This window comes from Sebastes fasciatus, chromosome 16, assembly GCF_043250625.1.
Source record: "Sebastes fasciatus isolate fSebFas1 chromosome 16, fSebFas1.pri, whole genome shotgun sequence".
Taxonomy (NCBI): domain Eukaryota; kingdom Metazoa; phylum Chordata; class Actinopteri; order Perciformes; family Sebastidae; genus Sebastes; species Sebastes fasciatus.
Window position 1 is genome coordinate 25,653,653 of NC_133810.1, and position 18,886 is coordinate 25,672,538.

General features: G+C 40.5%; 2 protein-coding genes across 2 annotated transcripts; one reads left to right on the top strand and one right to left on the bottom strand.

Moving 5' to 3' along the window:
• hmgn1b (high mobility group nucleosome binding domain 1b) lies at positions 1–3,364 on the top strand. Its single transcript, XM_074610195.1, has 6 exons — positions 1–210; positions 1,682–1,702; positions 1,888–1,917; positions 2,006–2,050; positions 2,146–2,253; positions 2,348–3,364. Exons 1-6 carry the CDS (start codon positions 193–195, stop codon positions 2,396–2,398), a joined length of 273 nt encoding a protein of 90 aa, XP_074466296.1. The 5' UTR covers positions 1–192; the 3' UTR covers positions 2,399–3,364.
• Positions 3,365–6,796: 3,432 nt separating this feature from the next.
• On the bottom strand, positions 6,797–17,091 carry slc37a4b (solute carrier family 37 member 4b). Its single transcript, XM_074611293.1, has 10 exons — positions 16,952–17,091; positions 15,198–15,736; positions 14,017–14,249; positions 11,183–11,429; positions 9,995–10,147; positions 9,821–9,906; positions 8,852–8,965; positions 8,695–8,760; positions 8,459–8,597; positions 6,797–7,791 (listed from the first exon to the last, which is right to left on the bottom strand). The coding sequence occupies exons 2-10, from the start codon at positions 15,343–15,345 to the stop codon at positions 7,625–7,627; spliced, it is 1,353 nt and encodes a 450-aa protein (XP_074467394.1). The 5' UTR covers positions 15,346–15,736; positions 16,952–17,091; the 3' UTR covers positions 6,797–7,624.
• Between the last annotated feature and the right edge of the window lie 1,795 nt (positions 17,092–18,886).

Below are 18,886 nucleotides of genomic sequence, written 5' to 3' on the forward strand. Positions count from 1 at the left end.
GGGGGAGAATCCAATCCGGTTTGAGCTAGTTCTTCTTCCAATGGAACATTAACGTCTCGCTGCGCTGTATTAGACTGTATACTGGTACAGCTTTATCCACAATATACCACTGTATTTTCCTCCTGTACCGAGCAGCATTTAGCTCGTTTTTCTTCTTTTTTAAAAAAAAACACCCCCACACAAAAACCAGCCATGCCTAAAAGGAGCAGAGTGAGTAGAACCGACATCTTTCATGCATTCAGTAATCCAGCGTTTATAACCCCCCAACTGCATATATATGTGAAGCGGGCTCGTTAGAATTCTTGGTCAGAGTTTGTTAGAATGTTGCTACAACTGTATCGTTCTGTGTTCTGGGATGATGTAAACAATGTAGCGGCTTGCAGCAGTTTAGTTTGTTATGTAGCTTCTGTTTTGATGTTCGGAAGTGGCTCATTCTTGCTGCTATCTATCTCTAGTGCAGTGATTATCTTTGTGCCAAGGGGTTTTCCGTATGCCGGGTATTTTTTTATTTTTTTTACCGCAGAATGGTGACATGCACAATTGCATTTGTGTATAAATACATTTATTTGCAGTGTAGGACATAGCGGGGATCGTTTTTCTCCGTCGATGGGGTTGCTTTTCTGCAGAGAAAGTTGGCGGCATATTGATTGTTTCCTATGGGGGTCGTCACGCTGGCTGCTAAAGTTTAGAAAATGAACAGGATGTTATTTATGGGGAGTTCGGCTTTAATGTGAAGGTTGTTATTTTTGGTGGGCACTAAGCGTGTTGTTTACTGCTTTCTTGTGGAAAAAAATATAATTTTATGATAATATGTTTCTTTCATAGTGTGCTTTTTCTTCATGCATGGCCGCCCTTTATTTTTCACTGGTGAAAATGCATTCCTCGGAAGGCTTTCCGTCGTGTTCGTGTCTGTTCTATGTGTTCGGCTCAGGCCAGTCGTTAGGGTTATGCAATGGCGAGCCTCCGTCAGCAAAGCGCTGCTCTTGTTGCTGGGGGTTCTAGGAGATTCTGCTACCAGATCGACAGTAGTCGCCGCTGAGCATCTCGGAGAGTATGACTCTTTTCAAATTCGTGGCGGGAACGCTCGCTACAGTGCTCGGTTTTCTCCGTACACTCAATCTCATTTATTACCAATGAATGGATGTGTCGCGAGGAGGCGGAGTCCTACCCCCCCCCTCCTTTAGCAGAGTTTTACAGTAGACAACAAATCACTGGCAGCAGCTGGGAGAGCACGACCACATGACGCTGTTAAAACTACTCTGCTGTCATGTTACACCATTAAACACTTCTGCATTGAAGCAAGTCAAAGGACATTTTTTTTTTTTTTGTGCAGACAAATGTAGTTCCCACATGGATTCATATTAATATAGTTCCTAATTGTAATATAATGAGTGTAAACATGCTGGTTAAGAAGAAGAGACTCCTTCCAGGTTATTAGCTCCATTGTTCAAGATTTAGAACATCTCTCAGCCAATCACAGCGCTCGGTCTTTAAACTAAATCATGTATGAAGCTGGAGGTGCAGCCATAGGCTAATGTTCTGTCTGGAAACGCCCACTTTTGAGTTACATAACTAATACTTAAAGCCCATGACCCGCTCCCCCACCACCAATCACCATAGGCACATTAAAATGCAATTTCCTTAACCTGATTTTCTTTCTTTTTTTTCTCCCCGCTCACAGGCAGACAGAGGAGAAACAGCGGTATGGAATGATTTAACATATTTTTTTAACATATCTGTGTTTTATTCCAGTTTAAAATAATAAAACAGTCTGTGCGCCCACCAGGGGTCAGTAGCGCCCCATCTGTGAGAGCCACTGGCTGATGTGTTGTTGTTGTTGTTGTTGCTGATGTGTAATCACCTTGTCTGTTCACTCTCTCTCTGCAGCCCAAGAGGAGATCTCTCAGGTTGAAAGATGTAAGTACAGACCAGCTTAGACTGTCACAGACAATATGCATGCTGTTAACTGCATTCTTGGTGCTGACAATGCTTTTTGTCCCCACAGAAACCTGCTGCACCTGCAAAGGCAGAGGCCAAACCAAAGCCAAAGGTGGGGCCTTGGTTTGATTACTTCTGATTACATTCATTTCTTAGACTCGCAACTGTTGACTGAGTGACTAATGTGGTAAATATTTTTGTTTGCAGAAGGCACCTGCTAAGCCCAAGAAAGCCAAGGAGGTGGAGAAGGCCAAGCCCGAGGAGAAAGCACCAGAGGCCCCCGCTGAGAACGGCGAAGCCAAAGCTGAGGAAGAGGTAAGGCTCATGACATCATATATATATCTATAAACATGCAAAATTAAGCTCATCGTCTTGGTGATTAAACTTTTGATTATGATTTTTCTTCCAGGCACCAGCTACAGAAGAAGCTGAAGAAAAAGATGATGAGGCAGCAGAATAACATCTCTCCAACCACATCTTTTACCAGTGCTCCCTGTACCTCTTTTCTTGTACAATTCAGGGGAATATTTTTATCAACTATTTTCTAAATACAGGTTTTTTAGTAGTTTGATTGTAGAGAACACTTTTTTTTAATGAAAGAAAAAAAGTCAATTTGGAGACGGGAATTTCGTCACATCCCACAATTTTGCATCGCCACAAAAATTGCGGTCATTGTTACTGTCAGTGGATTTCATTTCAGTTTTAAATGTGAAGGAGGGGAGGGTGCAGGACAGGTTACCGTGTCAACACGCAAAGAACACGACGTTCACAGGAGCTGGGGCAACAACCGGAAGAGCTTGTCTGCGTGGATTACATTCCATATGCTTTATAAGGGACAGTGTATGTAATCTGTGCTGGGGTGGGGATGGACAAAGTCACAGGGCAACTCATTGTTTTATTGTTTATAAATGAAGAACAGTGTTTTAGAATGTTTGTAAGCTTTGTTCCTATATGTTAACTCTTGTACTCATGCAGTTTTCTTAATGAATCTGATCAATAAAGCTAAAATCCCTAGTACTGGAGCTCTCCTTATCAGAACTGTGCATCGCGTGTGTTGGTTGTGTCTCTGTTCTGTGATAGCATCGCAATAAATTTGTATAGCTGCTGTGAAAAAGGTTTTCAATCTTTCTATATGCAGTGTGTAATGGTACATTGTAAGGATGGTAAAAATGGAATTTGTTTTCTTAGCCAAGATAATGAGGTGTGTAACCATTAAAAAGACAAAACTGTTGACATTGGCTTCTTAAAGGCCAACAGACAAACTGTACATTTATTTGAGATGTCAAATGCATACCAGCAGTAGCAATATTCATGTGGGTTTTAGATATCTGTATCAAGTACAAGTGTGCAGTTTCTTTTTATTTGTTTATAGATGTACCTGTGTAATGATTGTTATCAACAAACCAATAAAACTCAGTTGGTAGTTGTTACGCTGTTTCATTCTGAGGAGTTGGTTAATTATTAAGGCTGCTGACACGAGACTGTGTAAACATTAACTGTGTCTCATTCAAAACATGTTAAAGGTATAAAAAGAAATCTTGCCAATTGGGCTTTGTGTGTGACCCGAGTCTGCAGTGAGGTGAAGATGCACACATGTTGTATCGTAGCTTTTACTTAACAGATTTTATGTAAAAATGCACTTTTATATGATTGTCCATAGTTAATCATGATTAATCGCAACTTAATCCCACATTATTTTATCAGTTCAAAATGTACCTTAAAGGGAGATTTGTCAAGTACTTTACACTCTTATCAACATGGGAGTGGACAAATATGCTTGCTTTATGCAATTGTATGTAAATATTCATTGTTAGAAATCAATTAACAGAAAACTATGACAAATATTGTCCAGAAACCCTAACAGGTACTGCATTTAGCATAAACAAATTATGCTCAAATCTTAACATGACAAACTGCAGCCCAACAGCAACAACAGCTGTCAGTGTGTCAGTGTGCTGACTTGATTATAACTTGCCCCAAACTGCATGTGATTGTCATAAAGTGGGCATGTCTGTAAAGGGGAGACTCGTGGGTACCCATAGAACCCATTTTCATTCACATATCTCCAGGTCAGAGGTCAAGGGACCCCTTTGAAAATGACCATGCCAGTTTTTCCCCTCCAAAATTTAGGGTAACTATGGAGTGTTATTTTACCTCCTTTGCGTCAAGCTATGACACGGTGGGTACCAATGAATTCTTTAATTTTTCTAGTTTCAATAACTTAACTTTAGCTTTAAAACTGAGCCCGCTACAACTTAAAGGTCACCAGTTGCGTTAATGCATTAAAACATTTAATAGTTAACTTTGACAGCCCTAATACTGACAGAAAGCATGTTAGATTCACTTCAGGATTCTGCATCGATAGTGATATTATATACAGTATATAAGTGGTAAATCACTGAATGGTGACATAGTTTTAGTTTACAAGTAGAGAAAAATTAAGGCTTTTTTTTGTAAAGGGACCCCAAGTACAACATTATTGAAGATGTTAGTATAAACACATAAAAAGCTATACCAAAAAGATATTTTTGGGAGGTATATGGTTGAGGAAGAGTTGTGATAAGGGTTGCGTCAAGGGTTGGTTTATATCTACTTTTTAACTCCGGATGGATATGTGGGTTGTAAATAAACTTGGGATGCTGTTCATATATTTAATTTGGGATGTAAATAAATCTGGGATAGTTTATATATTATATTATATTATCATTCTATGAGATATGAGTTAATAGAGGAGAATTGAGAAAGGGGTATAGGGAATTATAAGTTTTACTTCTACCTACTCCTTTTCGGACACTATTACTCTTGTTTTGTTTGTTATTATTTTGTATCTGTTTTTATTTATTTTTATGTTCGAAATAAAGTCATTCATTCATTCATTCATATAATTGATTGGCAAATAAAGGCTAAAATCTTTATTCAGCACTTGCATTTTGGTCCAGGTACAATAGCAAACGTGCCTTCAAAGTGATGAGGGCAATCATCCTCTTCATCCCACGGTGTGGCACTCATTATCATTAGAGGACTAGAATAGCAACACAGTAGAGGAAACACGTGTATTGCGGAACTCCTCCTGTAGAAAGAAGCAGACAACAGACAGGATGGTTTCAGCACCACGGACAGCGTCTCATCCACCCGTCGGTTTATCCGCTCTTCTTCTTTTATTCCTCATATATCATTGATGCATTTACGTCACAGTTCACTGAATTAGATTGAGCCTCTGTGTTAGTAAACAAACCGATAATGTGACGTATCTGTGATGCAATAGCGGTAGCAGCACGTTCTCTTCCGGCTCTGCTGTGATTGGTCTGCAGAGGAAATAAGGAGGGAGGAGGCACATAGAGGATTTACTTTACCTTCTCCTTCTTCCTCCTGATGAATCATACAGTACACCAACACGGTGCACTGTGTTTCCTTCTGGGTTTTAGCCGTGTAACCACTTGCTTCCATTGATAAAATGCTGACTGCTACAACTAATGAGAGATTCCATCCTAATGCTTATTTTAATCCAAGTGATGGGGGGATGAAATGCAGCCCTTGATAGATGCAACATGCATTCTGAGGTTCTACTGAAGCTAATATGAGGATTCAGCAGTCTGAGCTAGTCTTCTCTCACAGTTACAGTCTTTTTCAGTAATAAATCCCTCTTTGTGTTGTGCAGTGTTTCCCTGCTGAGCTGCAGTGGAGTGGAGAGTCACACCAGGACAAACCTTCATAATAAAAAATAATGTAACTTTGGAAGATGCCCTCATGATTTGTTTAATTCAGACTGTAGAAGATTGGAATGCCTTTTTGCACATAAGGACTGGATTTTGTCCCCCATCACTTACATCGGAAGGATGTTTTCACAGCCAGAGAAACATGGAGGAACAATTACAGCTACCTTAAACTGTCCAAATGTATATATTGGCATGTGCAGGGGCGTGAATACACTTTGGGTTCATGGCCCTCCAACAATGTCTTGGGCAGAAAAGTGATCCTCGCGAATGATTCAGATTGACACCTCAAAAATACCTGTGTTTGAAGAAGAACTCACCTTATTATGGATATGGTGACCACGAAAAGACAAACCCATCTCCATCACGATTTCATGTTGTTGTTTTTTTGTAGAATAGTCAGTATCAATTTAAAACAAAAAATATAGCTATGCTTATTCTACATAAACTATAAATAAACTATTAAAAAAATAATTTATACAACTAACAATAACAAAGGAACTGTGTCAACAATGTATTCCCAAATACCGCAAAGCTCTTATAGACCAATTGCAATTAAAAAAACATAAGTGCAAGGTACGCCTGTCAACATGAACTACTGAAAAGTTCTTCACAAAAAAGTAAATAAGAATTTCTTATTTTCATTGGTGTTTTTGTCATACACAGTTATGCAATGATGATTACTGGGTAATAAGTTGATGTTGTCCAATGTCAAGTCTCTTATTTGATCATGTGACGAGACGATGTGATATACGGTAGCTAGTTTAGGCACAAATCTGTCAAGAGCAAGACTGACAAGCTTTCAAACATAAAAGTGGCATCGAGAAAAGACAAGAGAGAAAAAAAAAAAAGGAGGAGAAGGTTACAAAGGTGTGTGTGTGTGCGCTTCATAAGTAGTGACTACTGTGTACTAGGGCCCGTCATAATAGCGTGCACTGGGACTCGTCATAATAGCGTGCCCTGGGGTTCGTCATTATAGCGTGCCCTGGGGCTCGTCATAACTACTTTACGCCGCTGTGCATGCAATTATTGTTTTAAGACAGACTTGGAAAAAACGTGCATATTTCCTTTGGCTACAGACATGAGCAGACATTCTCCTTCCAGCTTTGGGAAGTTTAAATACTACCAGTTTGCAGATGAACATAAACCCAACAAAGTAAACTTCACATTTATTAGATGTCCATGGTACAATCACAGTGATTGTTACTCATTTTCAAGATGAGAAAGTTAACGGTATACAATCTGGTGTTGGAACTTCTGTACGCAACTACAGTGGCAGTGATAAAACACCTTGCAGCAAAGGTCTGATGTTAATCGATCCTTAAAAACATGCCCGATCACAAAAGCTGACATGGTTCTAAGAAGTCTGCATCAAAGTGTTATTCTGTATCATGTAGCGTACAACTGTGTATAAAAATAACTTGATCTCCTATAACTCCATTTCAGTGAAATAATGAGCCTATTACATGTTTACAAATACTTGAGGTATTAGTAAAATGACCATGATCCATGCTACTACATTTGTGCAAATACCTAGACAAATAATAGTCTAGAATATACAGGCCCATCAGTAAACATTCAATAAGTTAAATAGGGATGACCTCCACTGAAGGCAATGAGCAGCACGCATCCACTCAACAAAATCCACTCAAACCTTTACATATTTCCACGTCCATGTTCTTTTTAGTGTACAGCTGTAATGAATGTTAAATGTCTCGACATGAAAACCGCCTCTAGGATGTGGAAGTGTTCAAATGTTAGCTTGTGATGAACAATTATCATCTATTATTTTGGTGTGTTTGAATAAGAGGAAATTGTGTGTGACAAAAGTGGTTTAATGACTCACACCCTCCCTGAGTCTGTGTGACTGATTTTGTTTGGTCAAATTGGTGTTGTATTAATGTGCAGTATTCTGTATACGAAGCCGTAAGTAATGCAAGACGTCGACAGTTGGCTCATTCCAGGAAGATACGTTAGTCCAGTTTCTCTGCGATCCGTCCCATTTTGGTGCGCATGTTGCGCACCAGAAAGAAGCCAACGGTGGCGATGCCCATTATCACCTCGGCTACCCAGAAAGCCGTGTCCCAGTTGTGTTGTTTGGCAATAGTGCTGAAGGGAAGACCCGCCATAAAAGCCCCCACTGCAACAAAATAAAGCTTGTTTAGTCATATGAATGCATCAATGCTGGAATACTACAGTTAAAGGGACTGCATGTAACTTTTTACACGTATAAAAATAGTTTTTTATTATCAATGTGTGAACAGGTTGTAACCTAACCTGCGACCTTCTGAGTTAGTTTAGCTCTGAGAATATTAAGTGAATGTTCAGTGGAAGTTGCAGTTTGATTGATTGATCGTTTCCCTGCTGCTGAGAGAAGTGACGGGGGTTAACTCTGGAGCAAGTAACATTAACGATTCCGGTCCAGGAGACCAAAACTACGGTGTCTCCCCTGTTCCTTCTGACCATTCGGGAGGCTGAAGCAGGAAAAGTTAACACTAGGATCAACATAGATTCATGGAGGGACCTTTGTTTGGTAAGCTAGTATTACTGCCAAGCATGTGCAATATATAGTGATACTGTGGTTTTAGCTGTTAATGTTGCTAACGTTAATCGACATGATGCCTGTCAATCTCGTGTGTGTCGCCTCACTGTTTTGACCAAGGCTCGCTCACGTCTACGTAGTTTGAGCAACAAGACGCTGACTGTCGTTGACTTAACGGCCGCAGGTGTCACTGTTAACAATTTCCGATTCTTACATAGAGTCCCTTTAAGTGATACAGATGTTTCCGCTGGCGATGTGAATTTACCATTAGCCATCAGAGCTACAACAGCATGAGAGGTTCCACAAAAATTTGAAGGAGCACTTTCGCTGGCTATCACCCCAAACAGGGCAATTGGTCCGTAAGAAGAAAATCCAAACAGAGCACCGAGGAACAGGATCCAGATCTGTGTGCGACAATAACAAAATGTGGTAGTGTTCTCAAAAGGTTTCCCAAGATTCATAACAGACATTTTTTTTTATACATAACATTTTTGAGCATACCTCTTTTTCTGAAACACCGATGAGGACAGAGACAGGATGAAGGATTTGGACCCAAAGAGGAGCCTCCTGAGCAAATACAATAAGATCTTGTGAAACATGTGAAACATTTCAAGCATTTTATACATACAGTAATAAAAGAGATTCAAGTTGCAATTACCATTGGGATTTCAGGTGTGATGGTGACTCTGAAGAGGTACATGGACACATACATTCCGGCCATCATGAAAAGGAGCAGGCCGTGGCGAGGGTTGCCGTGGGTGCTCAAGCCTTTCTGGAGGAAGTCAAAGAAAGGATGGTTTTAACTCTGAACCCTAGGGGTGGGGAAAAAAATCGATTCACTTATGTATTGGGATTTTTTTTTTGACGATTGTGAATTAGATTTTATAATGCCAGAATCGATATACTTCCTTCATTTGAACGACCACTTTTATTGTTGTAGTCTAAGTAACGTGACGTAAAAAAACGAAACAAACTGCAGCCGGCCGCAGCTGACCACGGATGTATAAAGAGAACAGAGCCAAAGGGAGAGCTAACGACGGACCTGGCGAAGTTAGCGGAAGTATAAATGTGTGACTACGTCCGGTTTTCAAAATAAGGTGTTAACAAAGGGGACTGTATACAAAATACATATATGGAAATAAGATTGATTGGATTATATTTACCAGAAGTATAAAACATTACATGTCCCTTTATAAATTAAAAAGATAGAAATACCACTAATTTGTGAGGGAAATGTCTTTATTCTTTGATTTTTGGGTTGCTGGATTTTTTTTATTATAAATAATTCCTGACAATGACTGATATATTTGACTTCAGGACATCTCTGACTACATACATGCTAAAAATCACACATTTTTACTGTATCAATTTAGATATTTTCCATAGTAAAAGTCCCTAGAAGTGTATGATTCAACTTTTTCCCGGGGTCTAATGTTAAAAAAGTTAACAAAAAAATCGCAATAGATTGTAATATCGAATCGCAATACTTAAAAATCGCAATACATATCGAATCGGCACCCAAGTATCGTGATAGTAACGAATCGGGAGATAGATGTATCGTCCCAGGCCTACTGAACCCTACTCAATAATCCCAGTCATTTATTATTTATCCCCGCCAGTTACTCACCCGAGCTACAGCTCTGTCGGAGACTAAGCCTGCTGCAAGGCTGCCCACAAAACCTCCCACCTCCAAGGCACTCATGTAGGTACTGCCTGTGGGCAACACAGCTGACGTCAGCAACCATAACCAGTCAGATTAAGTGAAACACAGTGATAAACGATGGATAATTGAAATGCATACCCATGAGAACAGTCTGGCCTTTCTCCTGCATGAGGAACAGCTGTCCCCAGTCAGTGGCGGCTGTCTTCACCCCAAACACCACCAAGTAGCCCAGAGACAACACCCACAGAAAGGGAGAGAGGAGGAACTCCCTCAGGGTGCTCTCGCCGTTGCCTGAGGAGTTCAAGTACAGGCAGGGACATAAATGGGTATGTGTGGGTTATAAAACTATTTTAATTACTTATTCTATACAAAATAGATTTGATAGGTATGATTTACTTTTCAACTAACAAAGGGTTCTTTAATGCAATCACAAAATTAGCGAGCAGTTATTGATGAGGTGCTAACTGCTCTGCCAGCATGTGGGATGCGGGTGGACATTATTGATGTCAGGATCAGAATCATTATCAATGACCTCCTCCGCTGCCTGATCGGAGTAATTATCTCAACAAGCAAGGGATAACAGTTTGGGGGTTACAGCTGTGACTGTAGGTAGTTATAATCCATCACTCAGGTGGTTAAGCAGTGGTTGTCATTTGGGAAACACACCTCAAGTCCAGTCTACTCCCGTGTGAATGTAGTTGCGGATTTATTTTCTGTCAATCGACTGAATAATAATTTCAGCCCAAATTAAAGCTACTATGAGAAACTTTAATTCTGTGTTGTTTTTGGCGGTCTCTTTATACAAAAGCGGCGTTTTTTTCAAGCACCAGAGTCCCTTTTAGAAAACCTCTAATTCTTTACTGCAACAGGGTCTACCCCGCACAGTCCTAGTTCTGGTCTCCCGTTTGTTTTTCACTGTCACCTGATTGGAACTGTAACGCTGCATGGTCAGTCCTTCTTATTTGTTGATTATGTTGAAATTAAATAAATCCAATGAAGCATTTGAGCTCCATTCAGCCATGTGTTTGAACTTGCGCGAGCCATGGGGTGTCCTCATTATTCGGGTGTGTCCCAGTGAGCTCTGATAAACCTCCACACACTGCAGTCTTAAAAGGCACTTGGTACTCTGGCAGTTAGCAAAAGTTTGTCATACAGGTGTTTGACTAATCACAAATATCACACGTGTGGGTGTTGGGATGTTGGAACCAAAAGGGACTAACATGGCACTATGTGACTGTCATGCTTTGAGTTAACCATCTTCAGATACATAGGAAGTGGCCTCTCTAGCCACTGTAATCCTGCTCACCAACCCCTCTCTTTACTCACCTCCCTTAGCCCCCTTCTTGGCTGCTGCCTCGATGCTGGGCAGACCCACGTCCTTTGGCTCGTTCTTAATAAACACCACGCAAACAAGTGAGAAGGCAGCGCAGAAAATGCCTGACATGGTCAGGATAGTCCTCCAGTCGTAGTACTGCAGGAGCACGGTGGCCAGGATTGGACCCAGACTCCCGGCCAGGTTCATACTGCAAGACATCACGGACCACCATGTTCCAAACTGGGAGGGCTCAAACCACTGATGGAAAAGAGACACAGGAGAAAACAAAGCAGAGGATTGTCAACATTTCCAAAATCTTACAATGCAATGCAGGCAAAACTGGGTGCTTTTGTATGTTGCTCTTGCATGATTTAAAATTTTGACATGTCTGTTTGCAGAATGAGCAGTTTCACGGATGTTAGTAGCTGCTGGCAATCAGGAGACACTTGTAAGAACTGGTAAATATTTGAGTTTAATCATGTTTAAAGACATATTTCAGACGTTTTGAAATGAGGTTGTAATTGGCACTTATCCATAGTCAGTGTATTACCTACAGTAGACGGCTGTCGGCACGCCCCAGTTTGGAAAAACAGACAGGAGCACCGACATCGGAGCAATGCGTGCAATGCATTAATGAAACTTAAGATGTCTAGGTTGTAGTGGGCTCAATTTTAAAGCTAAAGTAAAGATAAATATATATATATGTCATATGAAACTAGAAAACCGAAGGAATCCATTGGTACAACCATGTCATACTAGTTTGTCATAAAGGAGGTTAAATAACAAAAAAAAAATGTGTCCCTTGACCTCTGACCCAAGTCATAGTCAAGTCAGCACACTGACAGCTGTTGTTGCCTGTTGGACTTGAGTTTGCCACGTTATGATTTCAGCATATTTTCTATGCTAAATACAGTACCTGTGAGGGTTTCTGGACAATATTTGTCATAATTCGGTGTTGGTAATTGATTTCCAATAATAAATATATACATACATTTGCATAAAGCAAGCATATTGGCCCACTCCCATGTTAATAACAGTATTAAATACTTGACAAATCTCCCTTTAAGGTACATTTTGACAGATAAAAAATGTGCGATTAAATATTGTAATGGATTGACTTGAATTAGACTTTGGCATTTACAGCACTGTCTTTTTCCACAGCGCAACACTGTTCAGATTCTTCGTTTTATTTTACTGCTGCTGGAGACATGGCGTCAGAACCACACGCCCTCATGATGTAACAGCTGAAGGCAGCCGTGAGCAGCATACCCAACAGAGTAACCGGTAACTTGAGAATGAACTGGGCAAACACTTAAGTCAGCCTACAGGCTGAATCAACACCACGCTGATCCACAGTGAGTCAGGATGTTAACTCAGCGGTGGAAAAGGAAGTACAGAGCTGTAGCAAACTGGTGAAGACTTGAAGCTATTAAAAGATGTTAACTCTTAAGAGACAAGGAAAACACCTTTTGGTCAAAGTCGTTTTTCTTTTGGAAAGATCTACTGGAGGATCTTCTATAAATACTTTCTTCTGTAATCTGATGCCCTTCGGCGCGCTGAACACATGCCAAAGTCTATTTATTCCTCACCCTTTGAACACTGCTACTTTTAAGGCAGCTTCTCACGAGCCTCAAGTCGTCTCAGAGCACAGAATAGCAGAATGTGTTGGGGTTTGCTCAGAGGGCATACAGTATGTGCTTTTAAAGTCCTGCCAATAGTGCATACCAGTCACCAGACCTTTATGATCCAAAAGCTATTTGTGAATGCAGATTGTTCAGTAACCCTGTAATTCGTCAAAGTACCACCACTGCCAATATCACCACTTTTGGACCAGTGTCTCGTGCAGCTGGCACACAGGCTGACATCTCCTAAAGGCAATGCTACCTCTGGACCAAAGGTAAGCACTGTCTGACAGCAAGTGACAGGGTTCTTCCAAATACTGCTAATAACCAACAGACAGGAGCACCTTCTCTCTGACAGCACAGTAGAGAGAAAACACAGACAATAGCTCCGTTTCCACTGCAGGAACTTTTCCCAGAACTAAGAACCTTTTGAGGAACTGTTTCGACCGCAGGGACCAGGGTCTAAATTAAGTTCTGGGGACATTTTATGGGGCCTTTTTACCCCCCAAAAGGACCTGGTTAAGGGTAGTACTTTCTGAAAGTACCGGAACTTCCGGGTTGGAGTTTGCAAGGATGACCATCACTGATTGGTCAAACACACATACAGCGCCGCTGCTTCAACTTTTGTACCGTTTCATTTATAAACAAGGAAGTACTCTAGTATCGATTTAGGACCATTTTAGGATGAGGGGAAAAAACATTTCTCTTTGTTTGATAACATAGAAAGTAAGTTAGGCTCTGCTTTGCTCCCAACTCATAAACCAAGACTCGGTCAAAACCGAGTATAAGGGAGACAGCATGATAGAAAGAAAAGTTAGTGCATCAGTAAACATATGCAGCAGTAAATATCGTCGTCGCAGTGAGACAAAACATAATTTTTTTCTACGGTTTATTTTTTTCCAATGTTTTTCAGTGGACTAATTTGCCTAATCTTCGCAGGTCTTTAGACCTCAGTGGAAACGCAGATCACAGTGAGCTGAAGGAACCTTTCAATTCCGTAAAAAATATTTCCAGGACTAATAGTTCCGGGAACTTTTGGTGGAAACCCGGCAAATATGTCTGGCAGCGGGTGGTTCCCACACTCCGGGGTTACACTCTTTTACTGGCTGCCCAGAATAATCGCAGGCATCATGAGCAGCTTGTGGGACTTCCATTGGCTCTGAACAACATTACACTGAATAAGGGATCTGTGTTGCATGAGGTGGCAGACGGTATGGTGTTACCTTGCGCAGCACTTTCCCACACGGCGGCCAGCCGCAGCCTTGGCCCAGACCATTGATGAACCAGAGCAGTGCGAACATGGGCACAGTGGAGGACCAGGAGAAGGCCACGTTGATGCCCCCCACCAAGAAGAGGCCGATGGAGAAGAGCCAGCGGGCGCTGATCTGATCCGATAGCACGCCGCTGATGAACTTACTGATGGCATAGGCCATGGTCTGGCTGCTGGTAATCAGACCTGCAGAGACACCATGAGGGTTACTATTAAAGCAATGTACAGAGAGTTGGATGACAACTGAGACTCAAGTCATTTCACTGCCAATAATATAAAATCGGCAAGCCTAAACAGATATTAACACATTTCATGTGACTGTGCGGGCAGAAGGTGGGGTGAAGGTGACAATTCAAAACATCAAAAACTGGGTGAACAGACTGGAAGCAGTTTTATATGTGTGTCCAGTAGTGATCAGTGCATGCTAATTCCTTTGCACTGTGCAGGCTAAATAAGCCAGATTTAGGCATTATTGCACAATGTTTTGGTCAAACAATAGCCTCATTAAAGACCTAGTGATTGCTAAAGGAAACAGACCGGAGGAAAACAGTCAGAGCCGAGCTGGAGCCTTGCCGTCTCGCAAACTTCAATCAAATGGTCAAACTAGGCAGCGCTGATCAAATATGAATCAATATTCTGTTACTGTAATGCCTATTTCTCGCATCAAATGTTTTCAGAAACATCTTGTAGTGCACTGCTTAGCTGTAAAATGAGAAAGTTTGTGACCCGGCAGCCATGTTGAGGTCAGTTGAGGAAAACACCAAGCACCGCCCAACAGCCAGAGCAAACTTTTTCATTTTACAGCTAAACAGTACACTACAAGATGTTTCCGAAAACATTTGAGATGAGAAATAGGCATTGGTTTTACCGTTTGATCGGAGTTCGCGAGTGATTGACAGCTGCCTCTGTTGAATGAACAGCCAATAGGAACGCTCTCTCTCTGAAATGACCTGTGATTGCTCAAAGTCTCCTGTCACAGGCTACATTTTCTAAAGCCTGAAAACAGAGCCATGAGGAGGTGCAGAAGTCTAGTTTTCTCTCAGAACACTTGAATTACGACATGCTGAATTATGGAATTTGTGCCCAATGATGCCAAAGATATTCTGCCTACTGCCGAAAACGCTGATGTCTCACCCAAGTCATCTTTGTCCAGTTCAATCTCCTCCATCACAGCGGGCATGACGAAGGAGAAGGTCTTCCTGTTAAAGAAGTATAGCGAGTAGCCGATGAACATGCAGAAGAAGATGGTTGCACGGTAGTAACCGTAGCCGGTGGCCCCCATGATTGCACTTCGATGTTCGAAGGAGACGCACGACTTCAAGGTTGACGAGGAAAAACAATAATTATTTCCTCAGTCTTTTCTTCAGTGGAGTCTTGTATTTCGGGTAGCCAATCAAGCTGAGATCTGTGCTGTTATCAGCGGCAGCTGTTGACAGGACTGTTCTTGGTAAAAAAAAAAAATTGACGCTATCAACTACTTGTTTGCATTTGGACGATGGAGATATGAAACAAGACGGAGCGTTGGCTGGGCAGCAATGATCAAATCTTTTCCATGAGGAGAAATCCTCTTGACAGCACTCTTCTTGCAGGCTGGAATCTCCGTCTGTCTATCTGTGAGGCTGCTCCTTGTAGAAGGGAGGAGGGAGGACAGAGGAAGGAAACCTTACACCGCCCTGAAAATGAACACATTAACATAATACATGACATGGAGTGATCATTCTACAATTAGAGAAATTTAGCACACAGCTTTAACGGGTTAAATAGGCAAATAAAAGATAATTTAATGATATTAAGTTTGGACACAACTAGGGATGCACTGATACCGGATTGGATATTGGGTCGATATTGACTCAAATAGCTGGATTGGGTATCGGTGACAATGGGGCCAATCTATTCAATTCAGTGCTGTGTTTACATACCATACTGGCATTTTAATTCCTGTTTAAGTTTGGAGCAATTTGTTGCTGCATTTAAAAGGTTTACACTTGAAATGATAACTTTGTAGATTTTTTACCAAGTTGTTTGGTGTACAATTTATTATTTCAATAATAAATATCAATTCAGTAAATGTATATCCATGTATTTATTTGTCACATTTTATCTTATGAAGTTAAGAAAGCAATATTTAAGTCCAGCCTGATGTTGCCTTACACATAAAAGAACGATCCCAGTCACTTCCACACAGTGAGTGCATACAGCTTATTGTTTAAAAACCGGTATCGGATCGGGACTCGGTATCGACCGATAGACTCGGTGCATCCCTAAACACACACATCAGATCCTTGACAGTGAGACATTGAATGAGTCTTCATGATTAAACAGTCATGTTCTCCTCAGTTGAACCCCTCACAGCACATCATCCTTCACAGGTCATAAAAATACTAAGATGCTCCTTTAATTGGCTCATCTGCTTTGGAGGTCTCCAGTCAGCAACCCTGATAATATCAGGTGTCCTTCACCACAGGGGACTCAAAGGTGGCTCTTTAATGTCAGAAATTATAAAAGTTAAAGTGTGAGGACCTGAAATGACTGATAAATAAATACACTTTCCAACCATAAGGAACATTTTTGCACAAAGACACACTAAACACTTCCACTGACTGGAGTTAGACTCTGACACAGTGCATGCAACAACATTACAGCTGATAAACTGATTGATAAACTACTAAACACATCCGTTCCTGCAGCCGTTAGCACTAAATCTCCTCCGTTAGTTAACGTTACTCGGGGCCAACTCATGTGTAGGTCGACCCAGTGTCCTTCAGGCCTACTTTTTTAACCAAATGCCGACACAGAACAACACACAAGGATGCCCGGTGCCGTCCGACACACCAGTTAACCGCCTCGCTGCCATACTGACTGAGGAAATGCCCGTTAAAGCCGGTTACCGTTCATCCGCAGCCCTCTCGCAGATCCCATCCATGCGAATGGACGACGCGCGTTCATGAAATCTGCAGCTCTAGGAAGCGCGTCACCGCGACACACTGATCCAGTCAGTCAGCCACCAGGGCACAAAAACACACCAGACAACCGCTGCAGGATGTCCTCTACAGAGTCTACAGTGTAGAGTCTACACGGTTGCACCCACACACTATGGTTGCACACACAGACTATGGTTGCACTACCATTCATGCATGCAGAGTCAAATGCCTGCTGGTAGGCTATTACCAATTAAATAAATAAATTCTTATACAGCCAAACTCCATTGAAAAGATGTGACTTTAAATGTGTAATTCCTCAGGACACAGCCAACATGGAGCTGTTATTATGGTCTACTACTGTTTCTGAATCAGTTGGACCTGCAGAATAAGTCGGCATGCATGGCCTAGGATCTGTTATAAATAGGTCAGGTCAATTTGATATAGATCTGTTATAAAAGCTCAACATTTATCTCTAAGTGCTCACTACTGCCCTCCTCTGTCCGCTTGGAGGAAGTAGCCTATTGGACTGAAAGCCCAAACCAAAAGGTTTAAACACATCACTCATATTTTAACTAAACTAAAACAAAGAATAGATTTTAAAATTCACATTATTATTATTTTTTAAATCTTTGAATGGCTTAGCTCTCAAGCTTTTAGTTGTGTTTAGTGTGTGGTTAATGGCTAGAACTTTAACTTCAGAATCAGTATTGTAATTGATATTATTCAATTTTTAATGATAAATGTAATACCTTCTTATCTTGTTTTATATATGTAATACCTTCTTATCATATATGTTTTTTAATATGTTTTATATATGTAATACCTTTTTATCTTATATGTTTTATATATGTAATACATTCTTATCTTATATGTGTTATATATGTAATACCTTCTTATCTTATTTGTTTTATATATGTAATACCTTCATATCGTATATGTTTTTTTATATGTTTTATATATGTAAACCTTCTTATCGTATATGTTTTATATGTTTTATGTATGTAATACCTTCTTATCGTATATATTTTTTACATATGTTTTATATATGTAATACCTTCTTATCTTATATGTTTTTTATCTTATATGTTATATACTGTACATGTAATACATTCTTATCTATACGTTATTTTATTTGTTTTTGTCGTATATGATCTTTGCCTGTTTTTAGTTTTTATTTGAAGCACATTGAGTCTACGACTGTCGTATGAAATGTGCTGTATAAATAAAAAATGATTGATTGATTTAAAGATTTAAAGCTGTTTGGTGTGTACATGCAGACTCAAATGACATACAGACTCTAAAAGATAGCCAAATACCCATCCAATCTTGAAACATTAAAAATGTTGCTTCCTCTAACAAAGGTTTGAGGACGATCTAGTTTGGCAACATACCAGTATTTAATAGACATTATTGTGTTATGAGTGTTGTTCAAAAAAGATAGTTTCATTGCCCTTTCTGGCTATGGGATTTGTGTGTTAGAAAAGCTCATAATTAGACCCCAGAAAACAAATGTCAAAGGTCAGTTTATAATGTCTGATTGCTTTAACTACTGTTCTGATAGTCTGAAAGTATGTGCACACATGAATGCACTGAAAAGGGGGAAATTTAGTATTTTAAAGTATGTGAATATAGCAGACTTAGAAGTTTATTTTTAAGTCAAACTAGCAATACAGCTTGTGCAGGGAGACAACCAAGGTTGTTGGATTCATTTTACCTTTCATTGCCAGATGGAACGATGCTGTATCAGGTCACCTTCTAAGCCCACGATTAAAAGTTTATATCACTGCAAGAAAAGGGCAAACTTAGTCTCCTGTGTGTTAGTGAGGCCTCACAAGTGGGATGTCCTCGAACACAACATCTGGGGCCTGTCTCACAAAGCAGGATTAATGAAGTTGGATAGGT